The 18,052-nt window shown below is 40.6% G+C and overlaps 1 protein-coding gene across 1 annotated transcript in view; it reads left to right on the top strand.

Moving 5' to 3' along the window:
• LOC122671863 (protein LURP-one-related 10-like) overlaps nt 1-18,052 on the top strand; it is a 62,301-nt gene continuing 44,249 nt past the window's right edge. Inside the window, exon 1 of the mRNA XM_043869321.1 lies at nt 1-282. Coding sequence (XP_043725256.1) covers nt 34-282 — 249 coding nt within the window. The 5' untranslated portion in view covers nt 1-33. The remainder of the gene's footprint in view (nt 283-18,052) is intronic.

Raw genomic sequence — 18,052 nt, 5'->3', positions numbered from 1 at the left:
CCATCTCTGTTAGATATCGTCTCCACCGTGGCCATGGCTGAGCATTCCAACTATCCACCATTAACCAATCCCATCACCGTAGTCGGACCCCAATTCTGTGCTCCCTACCCTGTTGATCTCACCATCGTGAGGAAGTTTTTAGCCGAGGGAGAAGGTAATTTTTCCGTCACCGATGTCAACGGCAACATCATCTTCAAAGTTAAGGGTACCCTCTTAAGTATTCATTGTCATCGTGTCCTTCTCGACGCCAATGACAATCCCGTCCTCTCTATTCGAAAAAAGGTTCCAATAATGATAGTTTCTCTAAATTCTAACATATGTTGTGATTCGGAATTGGTTTCTAAATTATGCTCCAGACCATTTAAAGAGTGTTTTTTTTATTTATTGTTTTTTCCAGAGATTGAGTGCACATTCAATATGGGAAGTGTTCAGGGGAGATAGCAGTGACTCGAATGATCTGTTATTTAGTGCAAAGAGGTTTTCGTTGTTCCAATTTAAGATTGAACTTAATGTGTTCTTGGCGGGTAATACCAATGAGGAAGTTTGTGATTTCAAGATCAAAGGGAGCTCGTCGAGTAGATCTTGCAACATCTATATTGGGGACTCCTCTAAACTCATCGCACAAGTAAGTTAAAAAAAAATTAAAAAAGCTTGTGAGATTAGCTAGTGGCAAGAAAGCGTTTGGTATGCATTCTTAGTCGATTTTACATTCTCGATCGATAAAAGTTATTATCATCGGAGAATGCAAAATCGACCTAGAATGCATACAAAGCACAATTTTAATTAATTTGAGAATGGATGAAGGTTGGAAGAAATTGATTAATTTTTTTTTTTTGGGTAAAATACACGTACCCTTAAAATACACCTAATATTCCTCATGTCCCCCCTAAGGTTCTGACAAGTCCACATGCACCCTCTCAAAGTTCCATGTATCACCCTTACTTTACCTCCTAAAGCCATTTAAGTCCACATTGTTAATTTTAGGTTTTAAATGCTAATTTTTTTTTTATTGACCAAACTACGCTTTCTTCTATCCTTTCTAAATTTTAAAGACGTAATTGCCCTGACCTACTTGAAAAGGCCTTTTTGCCTTAACCTAATTTGAAAAGATATTTTTACCCCCACTCTTGCGTCTTTGTTCCATCTTCTGCTCCTTCTGTGCTCCTTCTCTACTCCTTGGAGCAGAGAATCAAATCTTCCTGTATTGGCCTCCAGTTGTATGGAGAATCAAATCTTCCTCGGAGCTGTCAATGGTGAGAGCTGTATTGGCCTCCATGTCTGAGTTTCTGGGAGGAAGTACAGAAGGAATCTTCCCCAAATCTAGTTGGTGTAAATTGTTGTCAACTAGTTTAGGTATAGATATAGGTATTGGAGCTATGGTTTCATGTGGATGTCTTTTGAGCTTTAATTTTAGCTTTGATTCTGTATGTGTTTCCTTATTTGGGTTAATTGCAAAAAGAAATGTGAATCTCTTAGAACAATGTAGCCAAATTAATTAAAGATTTTCTTCTTTTCTCGTTGGGGTTCTATCAGTTTGGGCTGAAATTTGGGTATATGTCTACTTACCCTGGAGCGATTCAAATTGTAAACGGAGGAAGAAAGGTTGCCTGAGTTGGGGGTTCTAAGATCAAGTTTCAGGTTGGGTTCCTTCCTGCTCTACTGCCAGGAACAATTACAGATAGCTTTCTTTGATGATTCGAGGGCTGTTTCGCTGGATTATCACTTGGATTTCATAGGGTTATGAGTTGTGATTCAGGTCCTGAAATTCCAGATTGATCCATTCTATTGTAGGTTCCTGTTTTCCACCTCCTTGCTTAGGCTGGAAGTAGAAGACCATAACCATTTCCTCCCTCACCCCCCCCCCCCCCTCCTTGATTCGTTATCTTAAGTTTTGTCCTTTGTTTCAAAACTGAAACAAATTACCTGATGCAGTGCATCATTGTACTGCTGGCCCCGGCCAAGGCCTAGCTCTTGCAAAAAAGGAGTTCGATCGCCAAGGGAAAGGGAGAAAGGGCGATTTGGATAGTCTGTCTTTTTGTTATTTAGCGTAAGGGTATTTTGGTAGTTTAGCCTAAGAAGGATAAAAATGTATTTTACCTTCTTTACGTTGGCATTTAACGGCTAAAATTAACGGTGTGGACTTAAAATGGCTTTAGGGGGGTAAAGTAGGGGTGGTACATGGAATTTTGAGAGGGTGCGTGTGGACTTGTCAGAACCATGGGGGCATGAGGAATATTGGGTGCATTTTGCATTTTAGAGGGTACGTGTATTTAACCCATTTTTTTTTAATCTGCAGATGCATGAGAAACGTACTCAAAGCAAGATATTTTGGAAGAACAATTTCACGGTGATTGCGTATCCGAACGTCGATTATGCGTTCATCGTTTCCCTCATCATTATTCTCTATGCGATCAACGCGAGTACGAACGACATTTCAAATTTATTATGCGTTATTCGTTTCCCTCATCGTTATTTTCTATGCGATCAACGAGAGTGCGAACGACACTTCAAATTTCGTGTCTATATCCGTTTAGTACTATCCGAATCCGTCCAAAAGCTAATCGGATGCGGATGCTGATATAGCACTATCCAAGCCAAATCCGATCCGTTTACATCCCTACTTCTACTTTGTTTATGGGATATATCCCTTTCCATTTGTAAATAGTGTTTCCATTACGCTTCAATTAATGTAAGATTTGTGTGGCTAGAAGCCATTGTTTTGGATTTGTTTCTATTTTTCACTTGGGAGTTAATAAAAATATAGAATCATCACTCATAGATTAGGATGAGGATTTACACCGGATTAAAATCCTATGCAATTCCTTCATTTTGTAGTGCCTTGCAGTTTGAGCTTGAGAGCTCGACCCATGAAAGATGTTTCATTCAACGGTGTGAGCTCGATTGACCCAGTTTTTTTTTTTCTTCTTGAGTTTGGCACCTTTGGATGTTGCACCAAAACAAAAGAACACTATTTCAACGGTGTGAGCTCGATTGACCCAGTTTTTTTTTCTTGAGTTCGGCACCTTTGGATGTTGCACCAAGACAAAAGAACATTGTTTGACAGAAATAACTTATTGGCATATGTACTGGGATGACCGGATGATTATTCTAACGAAAAATTGTGTCTGTTGTCTTTTATTTTTTGGGTGAATCTATCTGTTGTCTTAAACAGGTTTTAATGCATGGTATTATATCAAGTATATCGCTCACATGAAAAACCGGTACATACGGGATTGCATGGTCGACTGCATCAAACCAATTTGTCTATGATTTTCTTTAAAAAAATGGATTTTTGACTGTTTTACCCCTTGTCCATACCATTTCACCATTCTCTTGGCTTGAATGTGTAAGAAGAGGAGGGGAGGAGATCAATTCTTTTATAGCCGTATGATCAATTGGACCTTGTTGGGGCCTTCTTGATGTTGTTTTTTAGTCAATTTAATTGGGAGTCTTCTAAATGGGTTATAACTACTTTTGTACACTCTCTTAGAGAAGCTAATGCTGTAGCCGATTGCTTGGCTTCTCTAGGAGCGACTTCTCAATCTGATCTGTTCTGGCAGGGCTCTCCTCCCCCTTGTATTCTCCTACCCCTGTACTCCGATTCGTTTGGAACTTTGTTTTACCATTAATAAAATTTGGTTATCAAAAAAAAAAAAAGATAGTGCTAGCCCAACTATGGAATAAGTATAATAATCCTATGAAGAAAAGTTCTCTGTGGGGGACACAGGGGTCATGTCCAGACACAGTGGGGGGGGGGGGAAATGACCTCCTCAACCCCCCATGAAAGACAGAAATTTCACCCCCAAGATGCCAGTGCGCTCCCATTGGTTGTTGCGCATATGTGGTCCTTGCACTCATCCATAGAGAACACTCCCCCTAATCCTATTTAGTTTTGGATCAAGTTGGACTCTTATTTTGGATTATGTTCAAAGTATAGAAAAAATGAGAATTTAAAATGTAGAAAAGAATGGAAATCGCAAACAAACAATCATACAATGCACACAAGGATTAACTTGTTCAGCAAAATTGTCTACCTCCACAGTGAGATGAGATCTGCTTCTCTATCAACGGAGAATAGGGTTACAACTGCTCACCCTTACACCTCTCTCAGATTGATTACAGAGAAAGATATATGTATATATATATATATATATATATATATATATATATATATATATATACTAGTAAACGTTCACGTGTAAATGCACGTGTGGTCATATTTTGGGGCAATGGAGAAACATGTGGATGTAGTCCCTTTTGATTTTTTTTCCTCTGGCGTGAGTCTTACCCTTCCTCCTCTGTGAGTGTTTTTTCTTCCCCGACGTGAGGTTTGTGAGTGCTTCCTCTTCCTCTAGCAGTTTGAGCCATCCCCATTGCAGCTAGCTTTCGCCTTTCTTTATCAAGCTATGGCTTCGAAAAGGCCACAACCCAACCCAGATGGTGGCCCAAGTGGACCACCACAGGCCTTCACTGAACCTGATCCCCTAGACGAAGATGATAACGGGGTTCTACTTGAAGATGAGGAAGACGATGGAGTAGTGGTAACCTGGGAGAACACTTTGGTGGGTTGCATCCTCCAAGAAAAGCCTTATCGAAAATAGGCAGTCTTCGAAGCTCTTCCGGCAGCTTGGAACACACGTTATCCAGTGGAGATTTCATCTATGACTGAAGATAGGTTCCTGATCCATTTCCAACACTCAACGGATTTACTCAACGTCTTATCGGAGGGACCATGGTTGGTCTCAAATAACCTGGTCCTCCTTGAACGTTGGAGAGATGATGAGCAATGGTAGTTCTCTCATGTAGATATCTGGATCCAGTTTCACGATATGCCCTCCGGCTTTATTAACCTTGGAGCTTGGTTGTCAACTTGCTGCGAAGATGGGTGCCCCAACTAAGACGATGGTGATACAAGGTACACAGGTTGGCCAGAGGGTCCATTATCTTCGTTCCAGATTGAAGATAGACATCAGTAAACCCCTAAAATTGAACCTAACCATTCATCGCCGGGCCGGCTCTAAGTTGGAGGTGTAGGTTAAATACGAGAGACTCCCATTGTTTTGCTATATCTGCGGATGTATTGGCCATGACGAAACCAGTTGTAAGATTTACATCCGTGAGGTTTCCAACCAAGGACAAATGGAGGTCAATATCTCCATGGAGAAACTTCGTAGTTTCTCTTCCAAACTCCGTGCCTCTATCCCTGATGCTCACTTGTTTGAATTTGCTCCATTATTGCGATTTGATGCCTCTGAGGTCTTCAGGAAAAGCCAGATTTCAGTAACCCCGTTGCTCCCTACAACTAAACCTACCGGAGAACCATCAACCGCCACCGGAGAGGATGACAACTCTGCCTCAGCATCAGGTATGAAATTACCTGTTGTCGCTTTGTTGCACGTGTTCTCCCACCTTCACCAGTCCCTGACATCGTACACCCCACCTGTACAACCTGACAACCATCGGTCCCCCAATCCTTCCTCAATCATCCACCAAATCAAAACCACATTTCCCTAATCCCGAGTCACATGATCCAAAGTGAATCACGTCAAATTGCTAGGCAGATTTCCCCCCACAACATTTTCCCAATGATCCATCTCATCAATTGTCTTCTCTCCTCGGCCAAATCACATCCTCGACAACTATTAATAACAACCCTATAAACATTCCCCCTCACATAGACCTATATCACAGCTTTTATCTACCATCATTCCCCACCTTTCCAATTTCTCACTTTCCCATAGCTAGGATTTGTACTTAGCCCATGCCCACTCAACTTTAGCTATTAACCCATCCTTACTGCCTGGCCCATCCATAACACCTAACCCGAACCCACCTGTACCCTTAAGCCCATGCTCCAACCCGAAAAGCCCACAGCCATCTCATGCTCATTCCCACCAACAGCGAAGCCAACACTATTCCTGCGCCTGGTTCTCTTCTGGAGCGGCAACCTCCCACAACCCAGGGTCAGACACCTTGTTTTCTTTTACCTAGCCCTCAATCTCCCTTGGTTTCTGCCGGTGCTAGTGAGGTGGGTAAATTGCATCAGTCCCAGCAAGCTTCTGCGCAAAGGGAGCACATTCCTAACATCGCTATCAAGATGCACCAAAATGCTTCTACTGTGGACTCTGGTAAATCCAAGGTGGCTAAACAGTGCTTAGCCAATGTTTCTTTACAATTGAAAGTAAAGATGAAAAAACAAAAGAGCATTGAAGCCTTCCGTCTCTCTCAAGCCAAGGATTGTAATTCTGATGGCCATTTTTTAATGGAAGCCCCCGTGGATGCTGTACTCTCACAGCTCCACGGGAACAAATGAGAATTATTAGCTGGAACTGCAGGGTTTAGGGAGGCCCTTGATAGTTTAAGCGCTTCTGAACCTATGTAGATCGGAGAAACCAGATATAATTTTTTTAATGGAAAGCAAGTGTAGTTCTGCAAAGCTGGAGAAATGTAAGGCGAAAATGCGGATGGATGGTTGTTTTTCTATCCCTTTCGTTGGAAAGGCTGGGGGTTTGGCTATTTTCTGGAAGGATCCGTTTGATATTCAGATTCTTAGTTCAAATTCCAGAGTTATAGACTGTTCAGTCTCTTCCCATAATAATTCCAATTTCTTATTGACGTGCGTCTATGGTGATCCGATCAAAGCACATCGTCAACAGGTTTGGGACGAGATCATTTCTATTAGTCAAGGGCATTGCGAAAATTGGATGGTGTTAGGGGATTTTAATTCCTTTCTCGAATGGCATGAAAAGAATGGTGGAAACTATAAAGGGAGTCGTGACGTTTTCCAGTTCAGGGATATGATGGAGCAAAGCCAGTTGATTGACTTAGGTGCCCAGGGCCCTGTGTATACTTGGAGTAATAAAAGGTTGGGTTCGGCTAATATAAGAATTCGGTTGGATCGTGCTATGTCTAATTTGGCTTGGCGCCTTTGTTTTGCTGAGGCTGTTGTCTTCACAAGAGTGGCGATTGGCTTGGACCACTGCCCTATTGTTGTCAACACTGAAGGCCAACCAAATAGAGGATCGTGCCCTTTCCGTTTCCAATCTATATGGCTGAAACACAAAGATTGCAAGCAGGTCATCTCCTCGGTGTGGTCAGGTTCTGTTTTCACTTCCAACTCTGTGGCTTTGTTTGATAGATTGGGAGTTTGTAGGGATAAACTTTCTCAGTGGAATACTAAAGTCTTTGGGCACATTCAAAAATGGATTCTGAACCTCCAAAAGGAGCTAGCAGATCTTCAAAATCTCCCTATTACAGCTGCTTCTCAAGCCTGGGAAAATGAATTCTCTAGGCTCCTGGCTGAAGCCTTGGCTCAGGAGGAGGAGTTTTGGTGCCAAAAGTCCCGTATTGACTAGCTTAGATGTGGAGATCGTAATACGAAATTTTTTCATGCTGCGACCATCCTTTGTCATCAGCAAAATCGCATCCTCAAGATTAGACTTGCGTCAGGTGAGTGGTCTTCCTGTGAAGCTGATATTTACAAAGAATTTGAGAACCATTATCTTTCTCTACTAACCTCTGAAGGTTGCGATGAGGAGTCCCTTTCGACAGTGCTTGGCAGCATTAGTCCTTGTATTTCTGATTCAGAGAGATCTTTTCTCTGCTCATCCCCGAACTTGGATGAGATTAAAAAAGCATTATTTGAGATGAGTCCCCTCAAAGCTCCGAGTGTTGATGGTTTTCCCCCAACCTTCTTTCAATCATTTTGGGATACTGTCCACGAGGATCTGGTTGCTTTTGTGGTTGGTGTTTTTGTTTCAGGTTCATTTCCGGTTCCCTGTAATGATACCCTCATCTCTCTCATCCCCAAGACGAGCAACCCGGAAGAGGTTGACAGCTTCAAACCCTTTGTGGGGGTAGCAGTGAAGGTGGTGACAAAAATTTTGGCTTCCAGATTGAAGATGATCCTTCCCTAATTGGTGTCCCCAGCTCAATCTGCTTTTGTCTCCGGACAGCTTATTTCAGATAACATATATACAGCCCATGAAGCCTTCCATTATGTCATACGAAAGAAGAAGGGGGGAAAAAAGCTCATAGTGCTTAAAGTGGACATGAAAAGGGCTTATGACAGGGTAGAGTGGAAATTTCTTGAGATGGTGCTCTCTTGGTATAGTTTCAACCATAAATTTGTTACAATTATCATCTCCTACACGTCTTCTGTTCATTATTCTATCTTGATTAATGGAGCGGTCCGTTGTTCGGTGAAGCCTTCTAGGGGAATTAGGCAAGGGGATCCTCTTTCCCCTGCCCTATTCGTCCTGTGTTCTCAAGCCCTAAGCAGTCTTCTCTCTCAAGTGTAAACCAGGGGCCTTATTCATGGAATTAGAGTGCATAACAGGGGACAACCTCTATCCCATCTTTTATTTTCTAATGATTGTCTATTGTTTTTTGAAGTTAGATTGCAAGAAATGCTTAACTTGAAGGATCTTTTGACTACTTTCTGCAAGGCTAGTGGGCAAGCTATCAACCTCAAGAAATCCAGTATGTGTTTCAGCCCTAACTCTGCCCCTAGAGTGAAAAATTGGTTCTCTCGGATCTTTAAAGATCCCTATGGTGATGGACCTTCTATGTATTTGGGCCTGCCATCGGATTTGGGTGTGTGTAAGTCTGAACTCTTCCATGACATCAGTGATCGTACAGCTGGTTGTCTCCATAGTTGATCCTAGAAATGTCTCTCCTTTGCGGGTCGTGAGGTTCTCCTCAGTGCTACTGCGCTCTCGATTGCCAATTTCGCTGCGTCTCATTTCAAGTTAGCATCATCTCATCATGACCGTACTAGTAAAATGGCAGCTTGTTTCTTTTGGAGTGGGGATGAGGAAGTTTCCAAGACTCACTGGCTTTCATGGTCTAAGCTTTGCCATTCTAAACAACAAGGAGGCCTTAGTTTCAGAGATTCATCTCTTCACAATAAGGCGCTATTGGCAAAGACGGCTTGGAGACTTTGGAATTCACTGGATTCAAATTGGGCTAGGTTTATGAAAGGCATTCATTTCCCTAATTGTAGTTTTCTTGAGGCTCGTTGGGGTAGCAACCCGTTCTGGGGTTGGCGGAGCATTATGGAAGGAAGGCAGGCTTTAGAAGAAGGGCTGGTGTGGCAAATTGGTGATGGGACCAAGGTTAATATTTGGGAAGATCGATGGTTGCCGTCTCTCAAGGGCTTCAAAATTCAGGTTATAGGGAGCAACAATGGTGATATCCAGCTTGTCTCGGACTTGATCGAGTGAGTTGGCAATCAATGGAATTGGAATATTATCGACCCCTTGTTTGGTGGAGTAACCAAAGAAGCCATTCGCCTTATTCAACTCTCTCTGTTTCCTAGGGAGGACTGCCTTGTCTGGAGGGGGTCCAAGAATGAGGTCTTCTCAGTCAAATCAGCTTATTTCCTTCTCCAAGCCAAGGGTCAACAACTCAACAAGCCGGCTCTCTCTTCTTCTTCATCTTCGTCAAACAAATGGTCCTCTACTCCCTCAGATGTGTGGAAGTGCAATTCCCTCCCAAAAATCCGTTCCTTCTTATGGAGGGCATGTTCAGATGGCCTTGCTTCTGGGGAGAGTTGCCTGAAGCGTCATTTTAACCTGGACCCTAGCTGTTTGAGATGTAGGGTTGCGGTAGAATCAATCGATCACATTCTTCTTCACTGCCCTTTTACCAAATCAGTTCAGTTTGGGTGCCCTCTGTCAGTTAAGATCCCCCTGGATTTATCTTTCTCTTTGGCAGACTGGGTGAGTAAATGGAAGGAGCTCAATATCAATGGTAAGAAGGAGGGAAGAAACCTGGAGTCTTTGGTCTGTTTCATCATTTGGTTTCTCTAGAAGGCTCGGAATGAATTGTCCTTTGGCCGAAAAAATTGGAGCCAGATTGAAGTAATTAATGGAGCTATCTGAGCCCATGATGAGTTTATTGCTTTCCAAGCCCCATCCATTTCTTCCTTAAAGGCCCAAGTTGACGCTGTTGAGCACCTTCCTTTGATGTGGTAATGCCCCCCAAGATCTGCCCTGAAGGATAGCTGCGATGCATCGTGGGATCTAAGAACTGAGAAGAGTGGTATTAGGATGGTCATTCGTGGGGACCATGGCTCCCCCTTGCTGGCAAAATCATTTGTGGAACCCTTCAGAGATATCTTGGTAAGCACTTGCAATTCGGTTTGGGCTTTTAGAAGGGATTTCCTTGGCGTTTGACCATTTGATTCTTGAATCGGATAGTGAAGTGGTTATTTCCTGCATCAATGACCATCTGAAGCACCCTCCCTTGGATATCTATCCAATTATTATGGATATCAGACACTTGGCATCTTATTCTCTCTCTTGTAAGTTTGAGTTTATTTCTAGAGAATCCAATGATGTAGTAGATTCCCTAGCTCGAAGGACCCTGTCTATGCATTGTACGACAGATTGGCCGATTTCCATTCCGTGGCTGTTGGACTTATGTAATTCCTCAGTCGCGTGTCCCCCAGTTGCTGATAAATAATCCCATTTCATACCAAAAAAAGTAAGAGAAACATGTGAGGGTAGATCATAGAGAGAACGGGAGATTTTGAGAGAGAATGAACATGAGGGAGAGTCAGAGATAGAATGAGGATCATGGGAGGAGGGGGGGTAGTGGAGGGAGGGAGAGTTAAGTCTAAAGCTCTGTGTGTGTGTGTATGAGAGAGAGAGAGAGAGAGAGAAAGAGAGAGTATCTAAGGGAGAAAGAGAGTTGAGTTAAATTAAATATATATTTATTCAAATAGAAATTAAATAAATTTATTATATTTGCAAGTGTGGTGATCATGGAGAAAGGGACAGATGGATCTTAGAGAAGAGAGAGGGGGAAGGTGGGACAGAAATTAGGGTTGAGGCAAGTTTGAAAATACACGGTATCAAGGAAGGGATTGGCTTCCATTGATTCCGATTGCTATCGTCCCCTAATCGATTAATCAATTTCTATTAAGTGCTCTTCAATTAATACGAAAGGACAATGGCACAGAAGAGACGCTTACAATGAAAAGTTCTCTCCACCACATCAAGAAAAAGCATTATAAGCTTCCAATAGATTGTCCTTGTTACATAGTAATATTTTAAAGGGGAAAAAACTCTGTACGGGACACATGAGAGTGTTGGCGTAAGCCACACTCCCAGACAAAAAACTACATCTCTATTTTAAAAAGCAAAATGTCTTTGAATCATCAACTATCAATATTACTAGGCCCAACATCCAAAGCATCCAATAAGGTTTGGTATTCCAGGATGCAACTCAGAGCACCCGCTTGATCTCCTATATGATCCAAAATGTTCAAGAAAGGGGTTCTCTATTGTGCATGGCTTTATTCCATGTGGCAGTTTAATTGGCATTCAAGATCACATGCCATGTATGTTGTTGACCTCTCATTTAACTAAAATCCCCACAATTTCAGTCTGATCAGACTTTTAACTCATGTTAAAGTAGAGTTTAGAAAGAAAAAAGGGCCATGAGTATCAGAGGATACTCTTGAATGTTATAATGCTCACCTTATTTTGTGCAAAATAAATTTTATATGTATAATCATGTTTTCTCTCAATTGTTCTCTATCTAAAACCGCATAACCATACACTTAAAAATAGCACCTCATTGTCACCACATTCAATTTTTGCAAAGGCATAGAATTATATCAGAAAACAAGTGCAAATATTCCCATGCTTCCTTTTGCTTCTATTAAAACAAAGCCTTAAAAGCAGTGACAAAGACAGAGTTCGTTCTCAAGTCATAGATTGACATAATAAGCTACTCTAATTTACACATCTCTTTCTTTGATGAAGGGTGTTCTCTTCATAATAGGCCACAACACAATTCGATCAATCAGCTCAAGGCCTAGACAAAGGAACAAAAGAAAGGAAAACAAACCAACAGAATTCCAAGATAAAAGTTCTACAAAAAAGGATGAAGCACAAAAACAACTTGCCAGTGTCTTCGAGTGAAGACTCACTTAGGTTCTCCTATGCTCTTAAGCAACACCATTAGCAAACCACCCTTTCTCAAGAAAAGAGGGGCTTTCAATTTCAAGAATTGGCTTGCTCTCATCTTGGAAGTGGATCTCCTATGAGAAATTGATTGTATCATCCATAAATATAGATTGAGGAGGTTGTATTAGAAAATTATGGTGAATTAACCTGCCTAGCCATAGATTTCAGTTTGAAGCTTTTGTGTTCTGCTGACCTTTGGAGATTTGCTGAGAATCTGAGAACATCATCTCTAGTATTGCCAACAAGGCCTGCCAGGAGCTTCTTCTTCCAATGAGAATCCAACAATTTATGATGTTGTCTACTATTCTTTGAGGAAGGTAGGAATCTATGTTTGCCCATTTGCACCCAAATCAGATCTCTATTAATATAATAAACAAAAAAATCTAATCCCAAAGAATACACAAAAATCAACACTTCTCATATCTGCTAGAATGAATCATGACAGCTCTTGCAAGTCCCTTGCATCGTTCCAAATTTGGTTTCCCAACTAGATTAACCAAAAGGAAGCCATCATTTTTATTTCAGTTTCCAAAATTTACAAAAAAAAAAAAACCTCATAAATATGGTATCTATAACTACATTCCAGTCCATGAGAAGAGGTCATGAGTTCAACTCTCCTTGGACCTACATATTAAAAACCTACATATTAAAAATTAAATAAATAAAAAGAGGTGCAAATTTTTTTAGTGGTAATAAAATCCTGAATGCTGACAATCTGGTATTTGAGCAAAATATTCATCAATTCATACGCTTGAACATAGTCATCACGGTTTGAAGCAATTTACTAAAATTAAAATTTATTTCCCTAACTAAAAGACAAAAACTGCTTTTGGAGGACAGGAGGAATGACACTCTATACATTCAACCTTTTTGTTGTTTCATTCACCATGGATATATGACATAAAATTGCAATCACAAGAGAACCAAAAAGTGAAATTTTCAAATACCCAAGACATTTTTGGATTTGGCTCCAGTCTAGCCGTGGCGGGAGCTGGAGCATCCAACACCCCCCTGAGATCTCTCCACCTGGCATTCATAGCATCCAATGGCTTTAAATTCAAAGACTCGTTTTAATCCCATTTGGCTTCCATCTTCCTCTCTCACCCGACCCAATGGGACAAATTTTGAAAATAAACCTCAAAACCCATGATCCCCTTTCATCGTCCCCCCTTTCTGCCATTCTCCATTTTCTGCTCTTGAACTCGCTCAAACCCTAAGAACCAACAGCTCCATCTTGCCATTTTGAACGGCAAATGTCGACCGGCGAACCAGGTAATGTGACTCTCCCCTCTTCTCTCTCTCTCTCTCTCATTTTCGTTCTAAAACCCTAATGAGGGGAATTTCGTTTTTGGTACAAGGGATTTACTCATCTTATTCATGGGATCTGAAACCTCTCACTCACCCTTTTAGTTCTTGGTACATGGGATCCGGCGACAGCGAGGACAGGAGCAGGTAATGTGATGGGAATTCTCTCTCTCTCTCATTTTCGTTCTAAAAGGATTTCGGTTCTTGGTACAGAGAAAGTGGAAGCCTATTTTTTGCTCCTGTCCAGCCGTGACTCATCTACTTCTAGGCATCCGGCAAGGCTAACCAGGTTCTCTGATTTTCCTTCTTCTCTCTGCTTTTTTTTTTTATTCACTTTTCTGTACATCAAATGCTTCCTCTTCAAATGCTCTGGTTCCTATTAGTTGAATCCTTCCTCTTTTAGCTCCTCACTATGTCTTCTGATAGGTACAACCAATAGGATTGGGTTTTGGGAGGACTTGGTCTTTGAGTGATGCAAACCATACCATCTAGGTTTTCTCACCTTTTCTGCACTTCTATCCTTCCAGTCCAAATTTGACATCATCTCACCGTGACCTTGTCTATGATCTAGGGCTTCATAGGGTGCTAAGAGATGCTGAAGTTGGTGAGTGTTCAACCCTCTTTGACCTTCTTCATGGTCATCCTACCTAGAAAGGATCAATATATAACAGGATTTGACATCTAGAACTAAGTGGTGAATTCTCTTTAAGGTCTTTCTTTTCCTCGTCAGGGTCCTTATGAGATCCTATGCTTTCCCTAATCAGGCCATTATGAAAATTCTGACCACTTAAGAATACAGGGTCCATGCTTGGGATATTTATTTTAAGTGATACTTCAAATAAGATGGAAGAAGGTGGTGCTTCCCCTGTTCTCATAGATGTGTATGTTGATAGGGAATTTGTTAATCATTTGATCATCCTAGCTATTTTTCTTGGGAAATTTTGGTGCCTTTTCTAAGGTTCTTTGATCTAAATTGGATTTATCCAAATGATGTCACTATTTAATTTGGAGCTGGCATGTTGCCAATTTTGCAGAGTGGGGCAAACTTTGGTGGAAAAGCTTTACATTGGCAGGATTATGGTGTGTGTCCGAAAGAAGCATAATAGCAGGATTTCAGGGAGAAGTACTTAACTTTCAGATATCTTCTATATTATCATGATCAGAATAGTCCATCACCAACAGAACTTGACACGTTTTAGGGGATATCAATATATATTCTGTCATCCATATTTGGTTTCAGAATTATTTTTTTTGCTTACTGGTCACTCCCACATATTTTAGAGTGTGATCACACCCTCCTGGGCACCATCGAACTAATCTTTGATGAAGATACCCATGCCATGAATTATATGAGAGACTCCACATTAGGAAGGTTTGTGGCAAGGTCCCCATTGGGTATGATCTTTGAAACATGGTTTGTGACACAATCTCATGATTACTTGTAAATCTTAAACTCTACTTGTGGGGTCTTTAGCTCAAATTGGTAGAGCACTTGGAACATGAGCATGTTCCAAGGGGATGGTGGTTCGAATCTACCGAGATCCTTTTATTCAACTGTTCATAGACATGAAAGACTTCCATATTGTGTGATTTCTAGGTATCTTGATCATCTCATTCTTTTTCAAATAAAATTTAAGGACAAATAGAAAGCATAGCAAGACTAGGCCTGATTTGGTATGATTTCTATTTCAATTTCAGGGGGTGATTTCTATTTTTGAAGTTGTTTGGTTTGATTTTTGCACCTTATTTCAGTGAAATAGAAATCAAGTGAAATAGAAATTCTGAAATAGCTGAGGAGCTGTTTCAGAATTTCTATTTCATTTGATTTAGCACTCTTGCTCTTGAATGAACACATGGTTAATTTCATGGGCAAAGTAGTATCCCGCTACTATCCCACTACCACCACCGCCACCACTGCTGCTGCCACCGCTACCGCAGCCACCACCACCACCATTGCCATCACCACCACCACCACCTCCACTACTTTCATGTCACCACTACCCTGTCACCACTACCCTACCACCACTACCCCGCAGCCACCACCACCATCCTTCCCAAAGAAATATAGAGAATCTTTCTTAGAATTTGAACTATCAAATGGATTTTTTTATTCTTGAAATATTTCATATTGATACAACTAAAACAATTTCAATTTTTTGACCAAAAATCTATTTGTTGACTATTTCAAGAAATCAATCCAAAATTGAAATAGAAATCATACCAAATCAGGCCAAAATAGGTGCTATGACTCATAGAAGAGCTCCCTCTTATTTATAAAGATCATAGCATAAGTGTTGGCAAGGGAAAATGCTTCACTATCACCCATATAAGTTCTTACTTTTTTATTTCATTTTGTTACATGTAACATTCATACAAAAAAGGAACATAGATTTGATGTAGTTTAGCAAGGACTTATGCCACATAGTAGGCCCAAAATCCAAAGAGCAGAAAATAAAGAGAGAGAACTACATAAGCTACAACCACAAGGACTCATGGAAACAACCACAATTGTAGCAAAAGGCTACAACTCAACTCCAATTCAATAAAGAACACAACTCAATTATTTAGCTTAGTCAACTGTGTTGCCCTTCATAAAGGCCATAATGCTTCGACAAAAATAGAAACTCCATAAGTTACTTCCTAACCAAAAGTTCACTCCTCTTTGAACAAAATAGAAACCTTGTAGACCTTCTAGACTGTCTTACTAACTCATATCAATGCCAAAATTTGAAAGAAAATTCATTAATTAGTTAATATGAGAGTCTCGATGGAGTCGAACCATCATCTCCTGGTAAAAAACTAGTTGCTATACCTTTTTGAGCTAAAGATTCACCTACCTCAATTAAAACCATTTTAATTTAATCCAACATAAAAAAAATTAAATTAAATTACACTAACCTCACCTGAGATATACCTCTAGTTGAATTGAAAAATTAAAATTTCAAAACAGAATCTGAAGTAGAACCTTAACCAGTTAACAAAATTGAAATTTGAAGAAGACGAGCAAGATAATAATATTTAATGACTATCAAATAGAATTAAGAAAATAGATGGAACTAAGCATGCACAAGAGAGATCTAGACCTGCATAACCAAAGAAGAAAAAGAAAAGAGAAGAAAAGACAACTGATTGAGGAAAATGGATGAACACGTACTCAATGCAAATTCCCAACATCAGAGATATGGGAAACAATCAAATGCGAGAAATAGACATAGGAAATCAAAAAGATCCAGGGTTACAGGAAGCTAAACATATAAGCTAAACATATAAGCACAGATCCATCCAAACAAGAATATTGCAACAAATCACTTTACAAGTCTTGATTGAATAGAGAATCTATATTCGCACCACTGGAACAAACAATAAAGAACCCTCACCAAAATCAGACAAAGGTGGAACAAATAGGGGCATTTAAACGACAACTAATAAGTAGATGAAATATGGAAAAGTTAAAAAACATTGAGAGTGGGTGCCCTCATGGTTTCCACCCTTGAAAACATGAAAAATTTTCAGATATTAGAGAGGCGATAAGAATAAGACTGTTTAACTTGCCTGAGACATTTTTCTGTGACCTACTAAGTCTGGAATTTTAAGTTGAAAATCAGAAAATCAAGTGCATCACAGAGAACGGCCCTGCAGTACAGGTTTTCCAGACTTGAGAAATAGGAAGAGGAAGTATTTGATGTACAGAAAAATGAAAAAAAAAAAAAAAACAGAGATACGAAGGAAAATCAGAGTACCTCCGGATGCCTAGAAATAGATGAGTCACGGCTGGACAGGAGCAAAAATAAGCTTCCACTTTCTCTGTACCAAGAACCGAAATCCTTTCAGAATGAAAATGAGAGAGCGATAGACCATGGCATGTAAAGAATCAAAATTCCAGGTAAATCCCCTGTACCAACAACGAAGTTCCAGGTTAGCCTGGTTACCTGATTAGCCTCGCCGTCCTCAAATCCCTTGAATAAGATGAGTAAATCCCCTGTAGCAAAAACGAAATTCCCCTCGTTACGGTTTCAGAACGAAAATGAGACAGAGAGAAGAGGGGAGAGTCACATTACCTGGTTCGCCGTTCGACGTTTGCCGTTCAAAATGGCAAGATGGAGCTGTTGGTTCCTAGGGTTTGAGCGAGTTCTAGAGCAAAAAATGGAGAATGGCAGAAAGGGGATCGTGGGTTGTGAGGTTTATTTTCAAAATTTGATTCCAATCGGGTCGGGTTCGTCAATCTGGTCGGGTGAGAGAGGACGATGGGAGCCAAATGGGCTTAAAACGACTCTTTAAATTTAAAGCCGTTGGATGCTATGAATGATAGGTGGAGCGATCTCAGGGGGGTGCTGGACGCTCCAGCTCCCGCCACGGCTAGACAGGAGAGTGTAGCATGGTTGCCACGCCTTACTCACGATGGGGTAGCGTTCTATTACTCTTGACTTTCTTTTAGTATTGATTTTTAGGTTTTTTTCACATATCCCCTGAGGTTTGATGTAATTATGAAAAAATTCCTCATTTTTCAAAAATACTGCATGCCCCCTTGAGGTTCTTAACAATTACTCCCATTCCGTTAGTCTAAATCTAAAATGTTAAAATTAAAGGATGAATTGACAAAAATGCCCTTACAAGAAAAAAATAACCTACAATTCATCTTCCCCAAATCCATATGGGGAAAATGAATTGTAAGTATCCTTGTAGGGAACACCATTGTAGGGAACACCATTGATCTTCCCCATGTTTGTTGAAGAACTAAAAAATGTGCCTAAACGCTTGAAATAGGAACC

The sequence above is a fragment of the Telopea speciosissima genome, chromosome 8 (genome assembly GCF_018873765.1).
Source record: "Telopea speciosissima isolate NSW1024214 ecotype Mountain lineage chromosome 8, Tspe_v1, whole genome shotgun sequence".
In the NCBI taxonomy this organism is placed as follows: domain Eukaryota; kingdom Viridiplantae; phylum Streptophyta; class Magnoliopsida; order Proteales; family Proteaceae; genus Telopea; species Telopea speciosissima.
The sequence above is the reverse complement of the archived record's forward strand: the minus strand, read 5'-3'. Positions and strand labels throughout refer to the sequence as shown.